The 24,471-nt window shown below is 37.8% G+C and overlaps 3 protein-coding genes across 3 annotated transcripts; 2 read left to right on the top strand and 1 right to left on the bottom strand.

Moving 5' to 3' along the window:
• The first annotated feature begins 7,129 nt into the window (after positions 1-7,129).
• Positions 7,130-11,588, top strand: arsia (arylsulfatase family, member Ia). Its single transcript, XM_027173479.2, has 2 exons — positions 7,130-7,682; positions 9,297-11,588. Exons 1-2 carry the CDS (start codon positions 7,336-7,338, stop codon positions 10,687-10,689), a joined length of 1,740 nt encoding a protein of 579 aa, XP_027029280.1. The 5' UTR covers positions 7,130-7,335; the 3' UTR covers positions 10,690-11,588.
• Positions 11,589-12,412: 824 nt separating this feature from the next.
• On the bottom strand, positions 12,413-15,797 carry LOC113659962 (interleukin-17B-like). The gene is made up of 3 exons (XM_027173070.2): positions 15,185-15,797; positions 14,733-15,052; positions 12,413-13,562 (listed from the first exon to the last, which is right to left on the bottom strand). Exons 1-3 carry the CDS (start codon positions 15,203-15,205, stop codon positions 13,325-13,327), a joined length of 579 nt encoding a protein of 192 aa, XP_027028871.1. The 5' UTR covers positions 15,206-15,797; the 3' UTR covers positions 12,413-13,324.
• A 3,736-nt stretch (positions 15,798-19,533) lies between these two features.
• rpl26 (ribosomal protein L26) lies at positions 19,534-23,486 on the top strand. Its single transcript, XM_027173564.2, has 4 exons — positions 19,534-19,689; positions 20,497-20,669; positions 21,160-21,300; positions 23,316-23,486. Exons 2-4 carry the CDS (start codon positions 20,502-20,504, stop codon positions 23,442-23,444), a joined length of 438 nt encoding a protein of 145 aa, XP_027029365.1. The 5' UTR covers positions 19,534-19,689; positions 20,497-20,501; the 3' UTR covers positions 23,445-23,486.
• Positions 23,487-24,471: the final 985 nt, after the last annotated feature.

The following is a 24,471-nucleotide window of genomic DNA, read 5'->3' as shown; positions in this document are numbered from 1 at the left end:
TATTGTATATAGCATTGCAGGAATGTTTTGTATGTAACAGCATTGCAGTAACATTGTTTCACTGTGTACTGAATCAGCTACAGTATATATAGCTAAAATGACAATAAAAGCTTCTTGACTCTTGAATAGATTACAATCTGTGTGTGTGTGTGTGTGTGTGTGTGTGTGTGTGTGTGTGTGTGTGTGTGTGTGTGTGTGTGTGTGTGTGAAAGAGAGAGAGAGAGAGAGAGAGAGAGAGAGAGAGAGAACTCAGTGTACATATGGCTGAAACATTTATTGGTTGAGTTGCTGGTGTATGGATGTGTTCTTGTTGGTGTGATGTGGAATGATGCACGTTTGCTCTCAGCAGTGTGTGTTTCAGGCGGTTGTGTGTGGTCTTGATAGAGAAGTGTTGGAACAGTTGGGTTGTGTTTGGCAGTGGTTAGTGCTAGTATTGGTACAGTGTGTTTGTGTGTGGAGAAGTTGTAATAGGTGGTGTTTAAAGTGCTAGAGTGTGTGTGTGTGTGTGTGTGTGTGTGTGTGTGTGTGTGTGTGTGTGTGTGTGTGTGTGTGTGTGTGTGCATGGGGGGTTGATGTGGTGATTGCTCAGTTGGGTCACCCATGGAGGGGTGTTGCTGAGTGGCCATCGAGGTCAGAGCAGTAAAAGAGCTTTATTCACAAGTTTAGGAGAAAAAATAGGCTGTCTTCCAACCAACACACACCAGGAAATGTTCAGATGAGGCAAAACAAGTTCAGTCTTGCCTCATTAATATAGTGCAGATATAAATTCACACGTTTAGCACATAATCACAAACTGTTTGAAATGTTTTCTTTAAATATTTTTGTGCAGCTTGACCTGTGTGTGCTTGTCGGTGTGTGTATGAATGTCCATACCTGTCTCTGATATCTGTACCTGTCTATCTTCAGCAACATTATTTCATTAAATATGATTGGATTAGACTCGTGCTGAATCAGGCGTTTCATGGCCTGGTCTGTGCCATTTGCATTTAGTTCTCAGGGGAAAGATCATGTTACACTCATTAATGTGTTTCATTTTCATTAACGTGTTTCAAAGCTCACTCATCAGAGCTTTACTGCTCTAAACAGAATAACTGCCACCAGCATCTTAGTTCCTTTGAGATTTCTTTTTTCTACAGACATACAGATAGATCCTGACGTCAATTCATGTTTTTTGAAAATCTGCAAAAAATCATTCTTTATTGATTCATCTTCATTAATGCTTTGAGTCAGTCAGAGTCACCGTGGCTTTAGAATCTGCCATCTAATAAGAACTTCCATCAGTCTGAAGGTCTGAACTCAGCTTTTATCGGCCAAAGACAGACCAAGAGGTCTTCTGACTGAAATGAAAAGCACTAGTCGTTGTTAGTTTTAGTGTCGTGCATAGTGGAGTGAATAATAACAGGCCGGTGTGCAAGCATAAATCGTTCATTTAAGACAGTCGAATTTCTTAGAGTGTCACGGCGGCTTTGTTTCCAGGCGAACTGTTAACGGTTGTGACACACACTTCTCACATAAATCCTATAGAATCCAACCAATTAGATGTCTTCTGAACTCCTGAAATGTTTCCAGAATTTGTTCAGTCAGCAGTTCGTGGCGGTGATGTCTGAGGCTGAGACTAATGATAAGATGGCAGTCCGTCACAGAGCACCCTGCACACACACAAACACACACATACACACACATCCCAGGGGTAATTTAGAGTTGACAATCCACCTGTGTGGTTTTTGGGAGGTTGGAGAAAACTGGTTAATGCAGAAGAAACCCCTGTGAACATGGGGCAAAGTTGAAAACTCCACACAGACTGTAACCTGAGCTTAGGACAGAGCTGTGAGGTGCCCACACTAACCACTGCACCACTGTGCAAGCAAAAATAAATAAATACATGAATGCTGCATAATTGCTGTTTAATTTGAACACACAATATTCTTTTATTTTATTTAAACGTGTAGCGCACAGGTCTCAAAATAATTAGAATCGTAACTACTGAAATTTGGTGAAGCCCACGGGTTCAAATCAGGATAATAATATGGCCATTGTCAGACAATGGATTTAATCTCCTGCGACCGTTCCCCTACTGAAATGAAAGCATGTTTGGTGAGGACATTTAAACCTCATGGCAGAGGCAATCAGATTCAGCACTAAGATCTGGAACCTCCACCCAAGATGTCCTCCACCCAAACTGCCCTGCTTCTCTCCCCTACCTGTCTACTTGCTACCTTAAACAGAGGCCATGCTTCTACTCCTCTCGCTTCTGCTCAACTCCTCCCTTCACTGGTTCACCTTCAGAGTTGTTTTACTTCCTGTGGTTAACTAGCAAATTCTACCTTCACTCTGGTCTTTGATGTGTCGTGCTAAAACGGCACACACGTACAGCAAACACACTGCAAATTAATGTATAAATAAGCACACACACACACACACACGCACAGACACACACATTTAGACAGGGGGGATGTAGGTCATCTAAGCAGGGAGGTGAATTTTTTCCTTTTTTTCATCTTAAAAAAATCTGTACTCATCTCTATACCAAATGATTGAAGCTATGTCTTAAAATACATCCAATTTCCTACATAAACATTAACAATATTTGTTTCTATACCCCTGCTTTCATCTAACTATGCTCACAGCAAATACTAATTGTCCATTTAGTGAAATACAGCACATTAACTACACTGGTGCTGATTAGACATAAGATGGAAAAAGTGTCATAATTGAAGACAGATGAGAGGTGTGGCAGTTTATACGCTGTGTTGGCACTGATAAAACATTTGTGTTAGCAGCAGCAAGCAGTGAGCACTGAGTAACATGGCTCTATGTTTGCCAAGTCCAACATCTGCACCACACTACGCTTCCAGCTTTATAGGCCCCTTTTCTAATTATCCCTCTTTCATGTACATGCTGTTTCTCCAAATGTAGGCACTGCTAACTCAGGAAATTGGATTCCAGGTACAAAAGAGCATGTGTTAAGCAACTGTGTTAATAAGCTGTAACAGTAAAATGAGTTACATACTTGGGTATGTATCATATACCCAAACTATAAATTATGACAATTGTTTAATCTTTTCATAAACCATGTCCTTGAGAAAATAAAAAGTTAGGGGTTTTATTTACGTAGGACTGACAGGAAATTCTTGAATATTCTCACACACGTTGTCTACATTTAGATTTACAGCTTTGTAATAGAAACTGCTATTCATAAAATAAACTGATCTTACAAGAAATTGGGATGAATTCAGTAAATGACAGCAAATTATTATTTATTTGTACACGTTTCACAGGCTCTGAAAATACACCTTGAATTGGATACTGGTCAGTTGTGGGGGATTATACACAAACATTAACACACAGTGTCACCAATCCACCTTGATGGACATCTATTTACTAATCAATCTTTTCTGGACAACCCAGAGGAAACCCATGAAAACATGAAGGTGTTCTGAACACTAGTCACACATCTAATCCTAATCTAAATCGTATTAGTTTATCAAGACACACACACCCACCCACACACACACACACATACACACACACACACACACACACACACACACACACGCACACACACAATATCCTTTTGGGGACCTTTCACTGAAATAATAATTAATGCTGTTTTTCTTGTGAGGACTATCCAAATGTCCGCCTAAGATCATATCTTATATCTCCCCACCCCCCAGCCCAAAACACACACACACACACACACACACACACACACACACACACACACACACACACACACGATATCCTTTTAAGGACCATTCACTGAAATAATAATTAATGCTGTTTTTCTTGTGAGGACTATCCAAATGTCCGCCTAAGATCATATCTTATATCTCCCCACCCCCCCAGCCCAAAACACACACACATAAAATCAGAGATGCATAAATCTATACATAAACACCACACCCATAAACAGCTATTGAAAAGGAATTTGTAAAACCTGAATTTTCTTAAATAAAAAAACCCACAGAAGTCTCTAAGTCAATAAACGGTTTCAATATAAAATGCTTATCCAGGATCTTTCAATTTTGTCAAAGCAATTCAAGATGAATCTTAGCTCTGTGCTACATTTTTTATTCTCACTTATTCTAAACTGGCATAAGCAGCGATGCTTCCAGGGAAAAGGAACTTGACCAAAACCTAATCACTTCTATTGAAGACACATGGGCAGGCTCTGAATTGCTTCACTCTCTGCCATGTTTTAACTTCAGTTTAAGTCATCTGGAGCCTCGCTGAGAGCTTTTGAAAGTCTTTGTTAGGGCGGAATTAAATAATGACTTATTACAATGTGTTCTAAATATCAAGCTACAAATATTAAGGTTTGAAAGAATATAATGGCCCAATCAATTATAAGATTTATTAGTAATGCAATTTGTACAGATTTTATGCTTTCTGCTTATAGTTCTGTTTTATTAGCTTTATTTGGAAAGAGTAGGTGGTCAAACTCAGTATAGTGTAACTGAAAGAACGTGGCACAGAAATAAACTGAACTAAAAAAAACAAAAAATAAACAATTATCATAACAGGATCTATAAAAGGACTATTACTGTGATATTTGCCTCCTTAAATTTCACAAGATACATATTTAACTTACTAAATTTAGAAAGATATCATAATGTTGTCTTAACTACAGTTAGATTTGTCTTAAATTATAACAGATAGTTTGTGGATTCTGGTCATCATAGTAAACATGCTGCTCTGTACTCTGGGTGGTAAAATGTTGACTCAGGAAATATTTTCATGACCATCTTAACCTGCAGAAAAAAATGGCCAAGAATTAAGATGATATAATGTCTTAAGTGTTTACCCAGGATAATATAAATGCTCTGAGAACATTTGGTCATTTACATGCTATGATAAGACTGTGTGGCACAAAGACACACACACACACACACACACACACACACAGAGTGAGTTGTGTCCCTTCTTCTGTTGATGTAATGGTAAATGGTAATTTGTCAAAAATTCCTGAAGGTTGCTGAATAATTCATGAAACACTGTTTATGCTTTCAGAAAGACATGTGGCCACTCGATGACCTCCTTTAGACCTGCACCTTATAAATACAAGCTTTTATTAAGTCTAGCAGCTGCATTGATATACACAGGATTAGTGATTTGATATCTACTGTTAGAGCCAAAACAGTAATACATGTTTAACTCATAAATGCTCCTAATTGTTTTTTCCTGTCATATATCAAATGTGCCATGCATAAAGGTCCCCAGAGACTGCTGCACTTTACACTCATCTACACTGGAGATCTTATCTGCCAAATTTGTGATCGAACCTGTGTGGAGTTCAGGAGCTGATTCTATATGACTACTTGCATTGGACCTTTCAGTTCCTACTTTACTCACATACAATACAAACAGTCACAAGTTAAGAAAGAGGACTCTTGTGCGCCAGAACACGGCATCTGTTGAGGCTCAGTGAGGACCCATACCCCTCCAAACCCCGAAGGCCCAAAACACGAGCTTTTAGGACAAGGCGTCCTGTTTGTGTTTGTAGAATCATGAAGAGCGTTTTGTGATGGACTCCATAACATGTCGAGTTCTAACTGCTGTTTTCAATTTAAAGCTGTCACAAAGACCTCTTAGAGAAGCTGCATGCTTTCCTGCATCATGTATGTTTATTAGAAATCTGGAAACTGGGACTTAATTTGTGCACATAGGCTATAGAAAAAGCAAAAGAGCAAATACATTTGCAAACAAAATGGTGTGGACAAAGTTATTGAAAATGCTTAAAGATTACAAGCTCATATAGTTGTACGATAAATAAAAAGATAAAGGAAGGATATGTAAGATAAAGAAAGGATATGTTCCTACTCTATCACAGATTTATTGACAGTATCTCTTTAACAATATAAGTGGGGAAAACACTCATGAGTGCTTACACTTGCTGAATACTAAAGAGTTTAATTCATTCATCTTGAGTAGCCACTTTATCCTGTTCAGGATCACATTGAATCTGAAGACTATTCTGGGAACACTGGACACAAGTTTGGACTTTACCCAGAATGGGTAATTTAAAAATAAATAAAAAATTAATTAATTAAAAATAAATAGAAAAATAATTTAAACTTTGTGGTAATATAACGAGTAAATGCAACTACTGGCATATTTTCTGACGGTAGGAGGAATCCAGTGAACTTAGAGGAAACCCATATAGAGATGGGAACAGGATTCAAAACTCCAAACAGACCTTAATGTAAGCTTCTCCAACATCAATACATGTTCTCCCATTGGTTTCCTCCCACAAAAAAACATGCCAGTAAGTGGATTGGCAAAGATAAATTACCCCTATGTGTGAATGTGTGTCTACGTCCCTATGTGTATATGCGTATTTCTGACTCATGCCCAGAGTTCCTGGTATAAGCTTTGATTCTGAAAGTGGCTCTGGTTACTGAAAATAAGTGAATGAAATTCAACCATATCACCACTTCACCACACCACACTTCACCACACAGAAATAAGCCTTGTCTGGAGCTTAGCAAAAGTATTGGAACAGACTGTCATAATTTGTGCCCCACTGACCCAATCACCAAACTGTTTTGATTCGTCAGTGTGTTTTAGATCATTGTCTTGCTGCTCGATAAAGTTCATCCGCATTATTTTGGATAAATTGCTAGGCAAAATGTTTCTCTTGACTTTATTCTGCCATTGGCACTAACAAAAAGTATCATGTTATATATTATATAAGACATCAAGAAGTAAATTATAAAGAAATGAAAGGTTAAAAAATCCGATCTGTTGCCACATATTCATCGTTTGATCTCAAACCCAAATGTCATCAGTGAGGAGCAAAAAAATAAAACAAGAAGTGGTCCTGCCATTTCAATACTACCATAGACTAAAGTAACTATGAAGCCAATGTTGTAACATTAGTATGTGCTTACATTTTGTATCAAAAGAGTAAATCAGACACTCTACAAATGCACTGTTGTCTAATAAATAATTCCATATTTTAGTGCACTCTTGCCTTGCTCCTGCTACTCCTTGTCTACCTTGTCTACTGGTTAGAAATCTAATTCACTCGTAACAGGCTTTACCCAGAAATCTGAAGCAGCCCATGCATCTGACCCACTCAAGCCTTTAGTGTATGTAAGCCTGACCGGGCGGAGTTAAAGCGACCACTGAGAGGAGAGAGAGAGAGGTATTTTAAGGAACTTTTCCTACAAAGTAAACGGATCCTGGCGCACAGGTCGTGCGCACGCAAGCTTTTCTGTTCCAAATGTAAAGATCAGAGTTTTACATCAAGGCCTGTCAGAGATGGCACACGAACAGGCGGCTGGTTTTTAAACCTCGTCAGTGTTAAAGCCCTAGGCTGTGATGAAGGAGTGAATGATCTCTCGTGCTGAGCACTCCGAGGCTGAAAGCGCGCACTGTAGCGGTGCCATGACCGGGGCGGCTCTGGCGAGTCTCTCCGTGATGCTCGGTGCTGGTTTCCTCGCTTGGGACTGGTCGAGCCAGAACCAGGTGGAGAATGATCCTGCGGCACCGAACCCGAGCAGACCACCGCACATCATCTTCATCATGACAGACGACCTGGGTTTCAACGATATCGGCTACCACAACCGTGACATGCGCACACCCACGCTGGATAAACTGGCGGCCGGCGGTGTGAAACTGGAGAATTACTACGTGCAACCGATCTGTACACCTTCCCGCAGCCAGTTTCTAACCGGCAGGTAAATCTAATGCTAATGGAATGGAAACTTTTGCATTCAGTTCTATACCTCCAACCCAGATGGCCACCTCAGCTGCCACCCTTTTATCTACTACACCGTGTCTTTGGGGTGGTATTATATAATATTCTGTAGCCTTAATATGTATCTTTTATGTGAAAATGTGTCTATTATGTACATATAACTAAGATTCAAGGTGAATGAATCATAATTACCTTTTAGAATGTAATCTAAAGCTCTAAAGGTACACCATACGCATTAATTGGTTATAGACGCATCAGCATGAGGATACCTTCTCAGTGACAAGAAACAGTACAGTCTGAGAGTGTAATGTGTTTTTTTAAGTGTAGTGTTTGCCACCCTGTGCTTTTAATACCTGCATAAACTCCCTTGGCAAATATGGCTTCAGATCGTTCGTCTTTCCTCCATATGTTGTTAGATGATGTAACTTGATGACAATGATGTCAATATCTGGCAGTCAGGACATCCAGATGTGTGGTGTAGTTATGAAGACATTTCACAACACTTCAGTTCTGAAATAATGAAGCCTTATCTCACTACTACACAGAATTTCTAGGAAACTCACAGACATTATGTTGAACATTATGATTATTCTGATATTCCTGAAATCACATACGAATCATGATGAAATATCAGCCAACACAATAATAGCAAGTGTTGAATTAACACATAGTGTTCAATCACCACAGGGGATTTCTTTGCTATTATATGGTAATTGTTCTTCAGGGTCTTTGGCTCGGTCCAGAGCTTGGTTTACTGCTGAGTTTCACATTATTCACATATTTAATTGGGTTTCATCCAGGTTCTCTGGTTTCATTTCACTGTCCAAAAAACATCTTGGAAGGCAAATTAGTCTCCCAAAATTAGTCATAGATTGTCCATAGTTCCCAGAATAGGCTCCAGATCAATCACTACCCTGTGCAAATAAAGCAGTTACTCAAGATGAATAAATGAATAATTGACCTGTGATAGATCCATGCACATCCTGATAACTATGCTTATGACTGATGAACATCTCAAGTGTTTATATAATTCCTGATTGAGATAAGACCAAGATTAAACACTGGAGAGTGTAGCTAGTTGTCATTATAAGATGCTTATAACACTTATTCCAGCAGTAAATAAATAAGTAATCATTGTTTGATATTATAATTCCAAAGGTAAAACTAAATTGGATCTTCTGGGTGTCCCTCTGATCAAACACATAAATGTTCTAAAATAAAAAATAAAAAAAAACAGAACCTCTTTTTCAAACTAACACGTTAGGGAAATTCCACTAGAAAACACTAAGATTGTAATGGTTGCAACCATGAAGTCAACAGAAACTACTAACAAACAAGTCATTTTGGACCAAAGAAGCTTTAATGCTACTGAAGATTTTTTTTAATCAAATTTTATCTATATTGTGCTTTTCAAAATGTACATAATTCCTAAACAGCTTTTCAGAAATCTGGATGTAGATATAGATCCCGAATGAACAAGGCAAATGCTTTTGGTAATAGGAATATGATTATCATGGATGGCACAGAAACATTACCATAGTTGAATCTTCTCCTTCAGACTCAAATTCAACCCAATCCTCCTCCCTCTCCTCAGGTATCAGATTCACACAGGTCTCCAGCATTCCATTATCAGGTCCCGGCAGCCCAACTGTTTGCCTTTTGACATGGTCACCCTGCCACAGCGTCTCCAGGATGCTGGCTATTCCACACACATGGTGGGTAAATGGCACCTGGGCTTCTACAAGCGAGATTGTCTCCCTACTCGTCGTGGCTTTCATACATACTTTGGCTCCCTGACAGGCAGTGTGGACTACTACACATATGACTCATGTGATGGTCCAGGGAGGTGTGGCTACGATCTCCATGAAGGTGAAACAGTGGCATGGAGATATCGGGGAAGATATTCTACTCATCTGTACACACGCAGAGTGCGGAAGATTCTGGCATCACACGATCCATCAGGACAGCCTCTGTTTATATTCCTGTCCTTCCAGGCTGTACACACTCCCTTACAGTGTCCTAAGGAATACATTTATCCGTATCGTGACATGGGGAATGTTCTTCGACGCAAACATGCTGGCATGGTCTCATCTGTGGATGAGGCAGTACACAATATAACATACGCGCTTCGGAAATATGGCTATTACCACAATAGTGTGATTATTTTTTCTACAGATAATGGGGGCCAGCCTTTATTTGGAGGGAGCAACTGGCCACTCAGAGGAAGGAAGGGGACATATTGGGAAGGTGGCATGCGTGCAGTGGGATTTGTCCACAGCCCACTTCTCAGGAGACGGAGGAAAGTCAGCAAGGCACTAGTTCATATCACTGACTGGTACCCAACATTGGTGCGTCTGGCAGGGGGGAATGTATCCCAACTGCATGGACTAGATGGGTATGACATTTGGGAAACGATCAGCGAGGGAAAGGAGTCCCCACGTTATGAGATCCTCCACAACATCGACCCATTGTATGTGCCTTCACGCCATGGCTCGTTACGGGGCGGATATGGTATCTGGAACACTGCTGTACAGGCAGCAGTGCGAATGGGAGACTGGAAGCTGCTGACAGGAGAGCCTGGTTATGGGGACTGGACGCCACCTCAGGTGTTAGGAAACTTCCCGGGAGCCTGGTGGGATCTTGAGCGTCACGCCGAAGCCCGCAAATCACTATGGCTGTTCAACATCACAGCAGATCCGTATGAGCGCTACGACATGGCTGAGAAGAGGCCTGATGTGGTAAAGCAGTTACTGGCAAGAATAGTGTTTTACAATCGCACAGCTGTGCCTGTTCGTTACCCTGCTGAGGACCCAAGGGCAGATCCGAGTCTGAATGGAGGGGCGTGGAGGCCTTGGGCTGGGGATAAAGAAGCAGACAGCTGTCAACAAGTTTATCACAGGAGACAAAATGACAAGAATAAGAAGCTGAGCAAAATGAGATCATTTTTCAAAAAACTCAGCACAAAAATGATGTCCAATAGGATATGAGTGGTGTAACTGATAACAGGGATTTACTTCCTAACCTTCTGAAAACCCTTTGAAAAAAATCACATGAAAGTCTTTTGTTTGATTATTCATTACAAGTTTCTCATGGCCTAATCTTTTGGCTGTTTGACTGTATTACATACTCTACCTCTCTATTTTTTCTGTACTCATGTACTTTGTAAGGCCCTTCTCTTTTACAAACCTTACAAAAACACTAAAACTGCATAGAACCCTAAAACAGTACTACACTTTTAGAATTACTTTAAACCAGAGTAAGTTTAAGGTCAGTGAAGACCCCTTATTGTCCTATAAAACATTATAAGACTGTTGAAGAACCCTTTTTTCTAAGAGTGTACTGTATAGCTCGTACAATCTAAAAATGGACTGAGAAATTACTAATTCATAAAATGAATGAAGGAATGCCTTTTTTGTTGTGGTCTACTGTAGATACTCTAGACAATAACACACTGTGGATTTAAAACACACACACACATACACACACACACACACACACACACACACACACACACACACACACACACACACACACACACACACACACACACACACATCACAAGCTGCTTTTTATTTGTTTATGAATTGATTATTAAATGTATTGTTTACTATTTCACAATAATCAGCTACTTGATATAGATCATAGTATTTGTCATATGTATGTAATGTGAGTGTTCTGCATGCATTGATGGCATTTTTTTGTATTAACAATTTACAGACGTGCATGTGGACTTGAATTAATCTCCAAAAAGGGACTGCCCTCTAGTGGTCACATGGTGTTATTAACAAACCTGAATCTGGAGACATGATGAATATTTAATATTTTAAAGGTAAGATATTGTGGGAGTCCAAATAAATAAATAAACAAAACAAAATAAAAAAATACAAACCTAAGTTTTAAAACATAAAAAGGAAGCTTGAATTATCGCTTTATTTGTGTTGAGTTTTATATGTATTTACTTAATTGATTGACTTCTATATTTTTTTCTCTGTATTTATTTCTTTCCTATACATTTGTTCCTAATTATTTTTTAAAGATCATTTAAAAAAAATCGTTACTTACACATTATTTATTTATTAATTATATATTAATTACAGAGACATTGATGAGGCATTTATAAAACAGCCTGTGATGATACCGCAGCAGGTCTTCAACATAGAGCACTAACTATGAAATAGTAGGTAAAACTGTATTTTTAACCAAATGCAGATATTAATAGTTAAAAAAGCATCCATCACTATTTCTCTAAGATATTTGAATCATTCTTTGATTCTAAAAGATTTAAGATTGTTTGATTTAGATTCCTAGCTGCAATGAGATTTGAGTGATATTTACATCAAACTTATTGTTTTATACTGAGTAGATCGGTAACTTGCTCACTAATCAGAGTGTGGTTTGTTATGCCCAGGACCCTGTTTCCCAGAAAAAACAAAGTTTATAGTATCTTAACTGGTCAGTGCTGTCAGATGCCATTAAAGGATGATCTTTGTATACTTCAATTTTATTTTTAATGATTTACCTTTGGTTACCATTCAGGTCACGGAGCTGTTGTGCTGGTTTTGTGGGCTGCAAACTGATGTATTTTGATGCCTATTGTAGTTTTAGTGTTTTAGCAAAATATACATATTTCCAAGAGCTTAAATGTATGACTATTAAGCCGTTTGCATGTTTAATTAATAAAACAGAATACATTATATACAGACTTTCACTCATTGGTAAACATTAGGAACTGTCACATTGATATTAGATAACATAGAATTAATATAAGTAAAAAAAATTATTTTAGTTAAGCAGAATATTAGCCTTCATACACACACTTTTGTTTAAAGAATTTTATTTCTTAATGTATTTGAGTAGTTTATTTATTATGCTTTTAGCACAATTAACCTTACATACTGTGTCAGTAATAAATGCATGCATTATATTTTACAGTGGAACAAAATAATAGACCTGAGCTCATGAGGCATTTAAAATACATAATGTGTAAGACTCAACCCTGGAACATGTGTTTCAGCAACAGGATAATAAAAAAAGCAGCAAGGTGTAACCGTGACTATGGAAATCTCAGGAAAGATTGATAGCTCAGTGGTTAAGACTTTGGACTAATGATCAGAAGATCATGAAAATCCCAGTACTGCCAAGCAGCCACTGCTGGGCCCTCAAGCCAGGCCCTTAACCCTCAGCTGAATGAGATAAATGCAAGTCGCTCTGGATAAGGGCGTCTGCCATATTCTGTAAATGTAAATACAATACAGCTGTATTTGGCCTTGTGGCTTAAAGAATAACAAATAGAAAAAGGAGAAGCTCTCATGTTGCCTCACTGCTTAGGGAATGAAACAGAGAAACACAAATCTGAAAAACTTGGCTGCATAACATATCTGCATAAAGAGTAACAAGTAGGAGCTAAATAATTACATGGCTAATAAAAAGGCTATTATAACTGACAGAAAGAAAAACAACAACAATACTCAACTGTGACAAATAGTTGCTCCGGTGCATTAGTACACACTGTGTTTGTGTTTATGTTTTGGTTCAGCAACCTGACACTGAAGATGTACATGAGCAGTAGTAATAATAAAAATATGTGATGAGAAAGAGAGTTCATGAAGATTTGTTTGATGTTCAGCCTGCTATACACGTACAGCCTACAGCGATGCTCTCCACCACGGTGCGGTACCGCGGCACACACTTCTTCTTCTTCTTGCGGGGACACTGCAGTCGCCTCACCGGGATCTTGGCGTAGATAAGCACACTGGTCATTGAGCGGTCCTCCTGCATAGTGAAGGGGTTAATGCACCCTGCACATGCACACTTGGCCTCTGGTATGTCAACAGGCCTGCGGTCCTCGTCGTGATTGATCCTGTTGCAGTACAGGGTGGAGCATACCAGTAATGACACTTCTTACATTGTTATCTGATGTTAATGCAATTTAATACAGGATGTGGGAATAGCATACAAATTATGTTTTTTCTAGAAGTAAAAGAAACCTGCACAAATATTTTCATGTTCTGTGTTGCATCATTTTACTTTATGTTCATATATTTACAGCCCTTCTTACTTAGTTAATAACAAATTTGAATACAAATTTCTAGGCCAAAGAAAATAATAAATAAATAAATAAATTATAAATTACAACTCTTTTACTCTTTGAATGTAAAAAGGATATTCAAGTGTACCTTGTTGCAGGAGTCATACCCTTATCCTTTTTACCTTTAATATGTATCTTAACTGTGTAGACGTGGAAATGTAAATATAATGTATGTTTAAAATAATTCATCAGGAACTGTAAGTGGTCTGTAAGTAGTTTTTAAAGTCAAATTTTAAAGCCACACTACAAATAAACCATTCTAGGTAAAAGAGTTAAACTAGAAGTACAAACAATATACACTTAAGGGGACACAACTATACTGAATCTACTGAAACATTTATAAACAGTTTATTAACAGATATATCACCAGTTATTAAATAATATTTAACTTCCATTCAGAAATATGGAATATATATTATTTTTTATAATAACATAATGCTCTATGTTTATGTTCTGTAATGCTGCTTTGAGACCATGTCAATTGTAAAAAGAGCCATACAAATACATTTGAACTGAATTGGATTGAAATGTAGATTAGCAAACATAAACACACTTATGAACTGATAACAAACACTGTCCAATAATTCCCATTATCAACAGCTTATCTTTATATAGACTAAAAAAATATCTGCAAACATAGGAACTGGTCTCAGGTTTCCATTATCAACAGTTTATCTTAATAAACACTAGAAGTATAGCTATAAACCCAAACACAATAAACATCTTAATTAAAATCATTTTCTTTGTAAAAGCAAAATGTTTTCACACATCTGTATACATCTGTATAAGTCATTTTGAAAGGATTATAGAATTAAATAGAATTAATAAATAGAATTTTCCTCCATATCCTTATTTAGCAATGTTGAAGGTTTCATTTTAAAATGTAACAACAACAAAAAACAAACAAAAACAAGGGGAATAAACCACGGATGCTCGACTCACCTGTAGGACCATGGAGAGAGGCTACGGCTGTTGGACATCCACAGGTGGCGGTCCACCACGCACCTGCTTTTGGACAGCGCCGGGTTGTTCCTCACCTGCGACACCATGTCATCTATGGCTTTGTCGAAGTCCACCTCGTGTTCTCCGGCTCCGGCTGTGTGGTCTCCGGTCAGTATGGGGTCAAGAGGAATCTGAAAAGAAGTTGAGTTGCGCTGCGGCTGCGTGTCCTGCTGACCCTCCACTTTGCGCCTCCGCACTTTGCCTTCTTTGCGCGCCAACGCCATGAACAAAATATCCGCCAGCATCAGCACCATTAACAGCTGTTTGCGAGAGAGTGAAAGAATCACATCAAGTAACAGTTTTAGTATTAAGAAAATAGTGTTATAAGTATAAATTTGCAAAAAAAAAAATGCTTCGGAAACGTTCCAGTAAGCCCCGGCATTGCAACTCACCTCATTCCAAAATCTGCCCATGGTTTTCACTCAGGTCGCCGCGATTACATTTGGCACACGTGTTCAACCAAGTATGAAACACCTTTTGCCGCAATCAGCATGCGTGTGACTACACACCAGGTTTTGTCACAGGTGAGGACACACCTGTGCTGGGCAGCTGAAGGTGGAGCCAAATGAGCGTTACAGCCTGTGCGGTCACTTGAGTATACACCACATTATGCTGTAAAAAATGAGGAAATGAATATAATACAAAACAAGGCAGCATTGAGGACAGAATTCAAACAGCACCTTAAAGTACTAACAGGCTAGAGGACTTTATGCCTATATGATTCGATTTGCTGCTCCAGTTTTTCCAAGCTGATAATGAAGGAATATCAGCACAGGATAAGCATGAAAACACATGGCTTCTTAATTTAACTTAAAAATAACGATTAGCTTAAATATGTTCTGACTCTATGCTTGTTCGTACTAGTTTGGATCAACATGTTTACTCACTGGCAGGTTTTGGACTAAATATATCAAACAATATAAAATAAAAAAAGGAGTAAGGCATTATTTGTAGTCTAAGTGGGCAAGAAAATTTTGAATCATCACTACTTTGTGCTTTATTGTGCTCTCCTTGTCTGCTTTGCCCCCTTTTTACTTAAATACGCCTTTTATTTCTTTTTCAGGAAGTTCTTAAGCCCTGTTGCCACAAAGCAAACAAATAGTACTTTGAAGGTCTATAGGTGCACTCTGGGAACTCTCTCTCATAGAACATTGCCTGCCACTACGGACATGAGCCATCCAAGGTTTTGTCTTTGATCCTCTTTTATTGGCATGTGCTTCTTTTCAATGGATCCTATTGAGATGACCAAAGAAAGAACACCTGTTTTTGAGGCAGGTTAGGGCAATTCATTAGCGAAGCCTCTGCTTCAAAAGAGCAGAGTTTTAAAGTGTGTTAAACACTCAGCTGTAAAAAATGAAACTGGCCCAGTTATACAACTGGGAGAGAAACAAAATATATAATATAGCCCACTATAACAAAAGGAAACAGTCTACATATGCAACAGAATGGCCATAGTATTCGTTACAATGACCCTGTGGTAGATTTTGTATTAAATAAAAATATAGAATTGTATGCTGACATTAATGCTACACAAAGGGGCTTCAAAACACAGCAGCTTAAGGAGTTGTAAAAATGCTTGGCTTCTGAATGAACAGGAAATAACAAGAAATATGTTCATTTTTTTTAGCAGTAAACAATAAAATATAAAATAATTATTATAGCCTGCTGTTTTACCCTGTATGGTATCTTAAAAAGCATTTTCCTAGGTTTTGTTCAGTCTTTCACAGTAATAATATACCACAGAAATTCGTGAACAATAAAATTTACACTGTTGCATTGTTGAAAATTACAACTGATTTCAGTATGTGGTCATTTCCCTAAAAGTAAATCTTAAAAAGTAAGCAGTTATTGAGGTAATTTGAACTGAGTTGAGGTTTGGACATTTTCTTTATTTTTGGTCTGCATGGGATCACTGTCCTGTTGCATGAACAAATTTTGCCCAGCATAGGTTGTTGGACAGCTGACCTCATGCTTGTCTGGTATAAAGTGATGCTCATTGCATGGTGTCTATGATGATATGCTGTGTTCGGTTTCCACTATACATGGTGCTGTGCAGGATGAACAAACATCTCAACCTTTGTCTCTTAAGTACAAAGGATATTGTATCAGAACTTTAGTGGATTGTTCAGATACAGTTCAGCTGTCATATTCTTTTTGGAGAGAAGGGGCTTTTTCCTAGTCATCCTTCCATGAAACCATTCATGTGCAGACTTTTCTGATTATGCTGTCATGAACACAAACATTTACTGTGCTTGGAAAGGTCTGTAGGTCACATTATGTAGCTTTCTGGGCTTGCAAGTGATATTATGTAACTTCAAGTTTTTCAAGTTGCAGTTCAAGGAATTTCAAGTTGTTTGGAGATTGCTTTATAACATAATATCATATATATATACATGTATATATATATATATATACATGTATATATATATATACGTATATACGTATATATATACGTATATATATATATACGTATATATATATACGTATATATATGATATTATGAGTACAGATAATACCTTTTTTACATATTTATTAATGTAGATTACTTTCATATGCAACTATTAACAAAATGTTCTGAATTTCTTTGATTAACGCCACTGACAAATGTATTGCATTTTAACTCCAAAAAATGTTTTGTCTTCAACAACAATTTCTGTACACCATGGATAACCTTTTCATTTTTCTTTTCCTTTTTACATGTACATACATGGAACCCACCTGGAAACCCAATAGCTTTATTTATTTCTCATAAAACAAAAGAATCAGGCATTAATCTATTCTCCATTGAAATCGAACTTTATGTTTGAGGTTTGTTCTCTCTGCGGTTTAAGAGCAAAGTGTCTTTTGACAGGTTTTTCAAAAACACTAGGAAGAAACATCTCAGACCTTCTCACCACCTGAGTCTTTTTTATTGACTCAGAGCAAAGTACACACATCCGCTCCCTTCACGTGCTCGATTGTTTTAAGTGTATCATATTTCTACCATAATAGTGGAGGTTGATTCCTAAATTTAGATTTATGAAAGGCAACATTATTTCATTCAGCTGTCTGATTTGTGAAAGGCAAGCTTTTTGCGTTTCGCTTGATTTATGAGAGCAGGCAAAAGAAAAGGATGCACTAGGCACAAGACTATAAAATTGATCAAAAGCTGTATTGTCTGATCAAATAAATGTCAAATTTAAGACCGGAATTCTTTACACTCCTGAAATTGTTAACATACTAGCCTTGATTTTTGTCAGTATTTACCATTCATACTGTATGTTATATTTAAATCCAACAATTCTGATAGTGTATTACAAAATATGTAAGAGATCCGTACATTATGCGTTTAAGTGTATATCTCTGGAGAAAGTGTGAATAGGCAATATGTGAGGCTTATTTTATCCATAATTAAATTCGTTATTGCGATTATGATTTTAATGGGTTTTTTATTTTTGGATTTTGACCCTAAAAATCTTTGTGCCTCAGCAGAAATTGAGATTCATCAGACCAGACAATGTTTTTCCAGGGTTAAACTGTTCAGTTTTGCTAAGCCTGTGCCCACTGGAGACTTAGCGTTCTGTTCTTGTCTGATAAAAATGGAAACCAATTTTGTCCTCTGCTGTTGTAGCCCATCTGTCTCAAGGTCTGGTGTGTCTGAGATGCTTTTCTCCTCACCGCAGCAGTACAGAATGGTTTCCTGAGTTACTATGACTTTCTGTCAGCTCAAACCACTCTGGTTATTCTCTGCTGACCTCTCTTATCAAAAAGGCATTTCTATCTGCAGACCTGCTGCTCACTTTAGAGACTGTTGTGGGTGAAAATCCGAGGAGATCAGCAGTTAAACAACAAACACACAGGCACCAACAAACATGTCATGATCTTTCTCTCTCTGCCTCACTCACACACACACAGACACAAACACACATGATAGCTGAATGTTATGTTGCATGAAAATGCGAAAATTACTCTGTAGGAGACATCACCAAATACACTTATTGCAATTCCGTGACTTATAATTTTGAATTCTTTTATATATTTTACCAAATCCGCAGTAACGCTCGAATAACGCTTGACTCGAGTCTTGAGTCAAGTTTCTAACCACATTTTTTGGAACTTTGCTGCGATGTTAATATTACATTCAATTGCCTGTGAACTTTTTGTATCCCATCTCTCCACAAATCAACAAAGATGCTGTAAGAGGATCACCGTCATCCTGTAAAAGCTGTTAAATTTCTCTCACATTAATCACAAACGCTGTCTACTGCTAAAACAACGGCACCGTAACCCAGATAGAAACACGATATAACAAAATGTGTGTTTTCTTCTAACAGAAAAGCATTTAATGAGTTAAGACGCTAATATTAAGACCACATATACACCTTATTGATGATGTATAGTAAATTTTTAGAACCGACTCTGCGTTGCATTCAGTATCTGATCATAATCTGTCTTATTTTAAGGCGTTTATCATCATCGTCATCACACGCACATCCTTATTCATCTCCATCACGCTAATCACAAAAACATCTATTTTTCCTCCAGGTGTTTGTCGATAACAGGTGTACGTTACGTGATATTCTGCCATGTGACACTTTTTTGTTGTGTAAATACCAAATTTCTTGCAAAAATTAGTTTTCAAACTACAACCTTTAAGTATCTACATAGGATTTGTGCCTTAATGTTAAACGAAAAAAAAATTATGTCGAAATTCTATAGATAATTTGCGTTTCTAAACTATTTTTGAAAACCAAAGAATATTTGGGAAATCTGAGTTACATTCAAAGTCACCACGTGTGAGAGAAGTTTCAAATCCCGCACATGACCTTTGTTCTCGCGATATTTGCGGCACGACTAATTCGGGCGGAAGTAGTTTTGCAGCCTCTTTTCCGGCGGCCATAGCGGAATAATCAGTAGGGTAAGCGTTGTTGGAAAATGTCTATAAGTTCTATCTTTGTCCATCCGCCTCACTTTAGTGTATAAAACCTCTAAATCCCTATTCAGTGATATAGAACGATATAAATGTTCACAGAACGGTGATATTTCCGAACAAAGTCCCTAAAAATCTCCCAATTTGTAGCCGAAACACCGTGTTAGCATAATGCTACATAGAATAATGCTACATAGCGTTCACTCTGTGTGGCTGGTTAAAATGTCCCTACGTGTCGAGTCGTAGGAGAACAAACACACTTTATTTATTTTCGTTTACAGAATATGAGTTTATGAAGGCGTTTGTGTTCGTTTTTCTACGCGTTTGTGTTGTTTTAGCTAACGGCTCAATGTCGCCCTACAAGAACGTTCAACTGTAACGTTTTTAACGTGTCGTTTAAGAGAAAACACGTAATTGTAGCGGTACAGTGTTTTAGTTATTTTTTATTTAAGGCCTTGTATCTGTTTATCACTGAGCTGTTTGTCAAATGAAATGGTTCTATAGTTTGTGTTGTTTCTCCTTTTAAAACTTGCTCAGCGATTAGTGTGTGCACTGTTCACCGGCACACTTGATTAGTTGTGTGCACTGTGCACCTTGTTCACCAGCACACTTGCATTGTGTTTACTGTGTTCACCAGCACACTTGCATTGTGTTTACTGTGTTCACCAGCACACTTGATTAGTGTGTTCACTGACCACTGTGTACATTAGCACACTTGATAAGTGTGTGCACTGTGCACCATGAACATCAGTGTATTTTCACCTGGCTGACCTGTCATTATTTACTTGTCCACAGCCATCATGAAGACCAATCCGTTTGTGACCTCCTCCCGGCGTAAGAACCGTAAGAGGCACTTCAATGCCCCGTCACACATCCGCAGGAAGATAATGTCTTCACCTCTGTCTAAAGAGCTCCGTCAGAAATACAACGTAAGGTCCATGCCTATCCGGAAGGACGATGAAGTCCAGGTAAGGCCATCACCATTGTGGCAATGTTGTAATGTTTTGAATTTGCATTGATTGACATTTGCAGGTCCATCATGTGATAAGTGTGGCATAGAGATTTAAACTGGTCTTTTAAGTTTGTCAGCTGGGTCATAAAATGAGTTTTAGTTGACATACAGGCTTTGCAAAGGACATACAATACCTCAGGTGTCTTTAATCTGATTGACCTGATGTTTCCAATATCGTAGTGACAGGCAATAGGACAGCAGATGTTTCACACTTGTATACATTTTACTGTGCTTAACATGGATATGGACTATCAGTTGTAGTTTGCAAAGCTCCTGTGCTTTAGATTTTTGCCTAAAAATTCTTGCCTTCTAACAAATGTCTGCATATCTTTGTATTTCATTCAAGTTGCGGCAGTGACTGGATGTATTAAAATGTAATAGACTGCTGCCTTGGATTTTTACATCTCTGGTTATTTTATTTATTTATTATTTTACAAAATGAACAGGTGGTCCGGGGACACTACAAAGGCCAGCAGATTGGCAAAGTTGTCCAGGTATACAGGAAGAAATACGTCATCTACATTGAACGTGTGCAGCGTGAGAAGGCCAATGGAACCACCGTCCATGTGGGAATCCACCCTAGCAAGGTATGAGAAGTGTGTTGCAAAAGGTGTACCCTTCGTTGTTGTGAGTATAGTGTTTACCCACAGAAATGCATTCAGGGTGCATTTTAAAGCACAAACACGATCATCTATTGTTATACAATGTGTAAATACATCTTTTGGTCTAAGTCTTGTTTAATAATTGAAACCACTCCCAAAGCTTTGTCATAAGGTATGTAGCTTTAGATCAGGGTTATGTTTTTAACTACACGTATGCAAGATGACACTTCTACATATCCTTCTCCTTCGTTTGTGTAGACATCCCTTAAATTATCATGATATGCCTGTGGTGCAGTGCTTAAGCTTTTGACGTTGTCTGATGGGACAACAGCAGCTGACAGGACAAGCTAGAGCTTTGTATCAAAGTACTTACCTGTATAATATTTTAGACTGTTTTTGAGCATAAACACTTGTCAATATAAAGGCTTAGTGTTTGAATTACAAACATTTGATTTGTTTAAAAAAATCTGCTGAAAGTTTGGTTTTATGTCGCAATGTTTTGGGTGTTCCACATTTGCATAAGTGATGTAAGCTCACTATGTGATTTGGGACACTGTTCGTGAAGTAAACAGAGCGTGTCTGTCTCTGACATTTCCAAGTTGACGTGAGATTGTCGTTAAGAAAATTTAAGGCTGTGGAAAAGCGGTAATAATTTTGCATAGAACCGATAACCAGGAAAAAGTCTGTTATTGTTATGAGTTGATTTTCATATTGAGTGTATTGGATCTGATTTTTATCTAGTAGGAAACTCATTTAACTGCAAAAATAAATGCTTGTTGTACTCAAATACAATACACACGAAGCGGTCCGGAGTAAACGAGGTCTTGGACGTGTCTGTAATGCAGTGTATATAAAAGGTGTTCATGCTGTAGGTGAGTAGGCCATGAGGTCTCTTCACTGTCACTGTTTTGTGTTTAGTGGATATAGCAGCCGATGCAAGTGAAGCTTGTGGTCTGAATGTGACTGTCAGAGCACTGCTTTACTCTGAGCCTTTATCTTGTTTGAGGTGTGATCCCTAGTTGGGTTTAGCTTATTTTGGCTGATTTATGCTTGAATTGTAAGAGATATTTATATACTAGTTGATGTACTTTAAGACACACCCACTTCTTGTGGAGTTGAATTGTGAATTGAAACTCGAAGCTTACTTATAATTTTGGCTAAGACTAAAGTGTTAACAACCTTAAAATAACTACGGGTGTATATTATGAGTCTAAAAATAAATTTGAAAACCTTGGAAACACTTGAGACTGCAGTACTAAACTACACATTCTGCACTGAACAAGACAAAACCTAACTTAACCAAATTGTTTAAAAAAAAATGTCTTTAATGCTCTCAGCAGCATTGTGTGTAACAATTATTGTGCCTCACGAATTTGCTATTTTTGCTGATCATTTAGCATGGACAAAGTATTGTAATTGCTGCCTCTTGCTTTTACAGATGGGTGGAATATAAACTATTCAAAAGATGGCCTGCATGTGTGATTAAAATGTGCATATAGCGTGCCATGGTTTTAATGTGGTTTTTTGAATGCTGTGAAGTAAAGATCCAAATGTTTGCTTTACTTTGTCATATATAATATACAAACTGTAACAGGGCCACAAATGTTTATTGGCTATTCATATGCTGCAATAGTTTCTAAGCAACACAATTTATGTATTGAAGCTGTTGCCAGACTTTCCAGTTTATTTCTGAAGACCAGTGTTTGTGTTGAACTCTAAAGGTTGTGATGGAAGGCTTTTCCTCTTGACTGATATCAGTTCAATGTTCTTTTAGAATCCTTGTGTTCAAAAAAGTAGTTCTTTTCCACTGATGTACACTATATTGCATTACATATATAACTAGGAACATTGTAGAGTAACTAATTTAGGTAATGTCTGAAAGCTATATTGATTCAGAGGACCTACACACAATTTGTGACTATCAGTTTCTTTCTTTTACTTTGCATGTTTATATATTTAATAAAAGTCTAATATTAACTACCTGTCTACTTTTTGACCAGGTTGTGATCACCAGGCTAAAGCTGGATAAGGACCGCAAGAAGATCCTGGAGCGCAAAGCCAAGTCACGGCAAGACGGCAAGGAGAAGGGCAAATACAAGGAGGAGACCATTGAGAAAATGCAAGAGTGAACATTACCTTTTTGCTAACAATAAATGTCTGAGGAAAAAAGACTGCAATTGTGTTGGGTCATTTTGTGGTTGTTTGGGGAATATGAATGTATGTGGATGTGGTAGCTCAGTGGTTAAAGTGTTGGGCTACTGGTCATGGGTTTGACCCCAGGTCCACCAAGCTGCCACTGCTGGGCCCCTGAGCAAGGCCCTTAACCCTCAGTTGTAAGTCACTCTGGATAAGGGTGTCTGCTAAATGCTGTAAATGTGAATACAAATACTTTTTTTCTCTCTCTCTTCCCCCACACAAAAAAAGGATTAAGTGGACTAATTTTAATTTTGGTCTTTACAGATTTCACCAGTAATGAGATTTTATTTGTACTGAATCTATTCTTTGCACAAAACAGCTTGGTAGTAATCAGTAAAATCAGCCAATATAATGTCCCTGGGGCAGCTGTGACTTGAGGCGCAACAGTTGTGCTGAATGTTTAATCACTAAGCCTCAACTGGAGTAGAAGAATCCTGAAACAGTTTTAGACAGTTGCACAATCTGTGAATTCGGAAAGAGGAAGTTTTAAAGCTGATTGCAAGACAGTATTAACTGCTGTATATTAAATGTGACCACTTCACAAGTAATAATGAGAACATGATGGATCTAGTACTGTTTTTGACAAGGATCATTTTATTTAGGTTACTAATAATTTAATCTTTTGGGAACCCCAAATTTTGTTAATCTTTTTTCTAATTAATTTTTTTCCTTCTAATTAACATTCACATAATTTACAGTTTATTACAAAAACTACTGAAACAAGTGTTAACTCAGTGCAATACAAATGTACCCTGACACTACAGTATGCATCCCTGAATTTATTATGGCTGTGCTTGAGTAAAAAGATTTTTTTTATTCACTCGAGTTGATTGCCTTCCCTAAAACTTGACTATATATGTAGAGGGATTCTTTTTCCATCAGCTGTGCATTGGACTTTGTATAACTGCCTCATTCACACAGCTGAGAGGCAAACAAACACACCTCACATCTAATGTGCAG

This window comes from Tachysurus fulvidraco, chromosome 10, assembly GCF_022655615.1.
Source record: "Tachysurus fulvidraco isolate hzauxx_2018 chromosome 10, HZAU_PFXX_2.0, whole genome shotgun sequence".
Lineage (NCBI taxonomy): Eukaryota > Metazoa > Chordata > Actinopteri > Siluriformes > Bagridae > Tachysurus > Tachysurus fulvidraco.
This window is presented reverse-complemented; position numbering and strand designations above follow the sequence as displayed.

Excerpts from the sequence above, each read along its gene's own strand:
- arsia (XM_027173479.2), top strand. The coding sequence starts at position 7,336 with ATGATCTCTCGTGCTGAGCACTCCGAGGCTGAAAGCGCGCACTGTAGC. Across the intron at positions 7,683-9,296 it reads AGCCAGTTTCTAACCGGCAG|GTATCAGATTCACACAGGTC; the intron begins GTAAATCTAATG and ends CCCTCTCCTCAG.
- LOC113659962 (XM_027173070.2), bottom strand. The coding sequence starts at position 15,205 with ATGGGCAGATTTTGGAATGAG. Across the intron at positions 15,053-15,184 it reads TGGGCAGATTTTGGAATGAG|CTGTTAATGGTGCTGATGCT; the intron begins GTGAGTTGCAAT and ends TCTCGCAAACAG. Across the intron at positions 13,563-14,732 it reads CTCTCTCCATGGTCCTACAG|GATCAATCACGACGAGGACC; the intron begins GTGAGTCGAGCA and ends GTACTGCAACAG.
- rpl26 (XM_027173564.2), top strand. The coding sequence starts at position 20,502 with ATGAAGACCAATCCGTTTGTGACCTCCTCCCGGCGTAAGAACCGTAAG. Across the intron at positions 20,670-21,159 it reads GGAAGGACGATGAAGTCCAG|GTGGTCCGGGGACACTACAA; the intron begins GTAAGGCCATCA and ends CAAAATGAACAG. Across the intron at positions 21,301-23,315 it reads TGGGAATCCACCCTAGCAAG|GTTGTGATCACCAGGCTAAA; the intron begins GTATGAGAAGTG and ends CTTTTTGACCAG.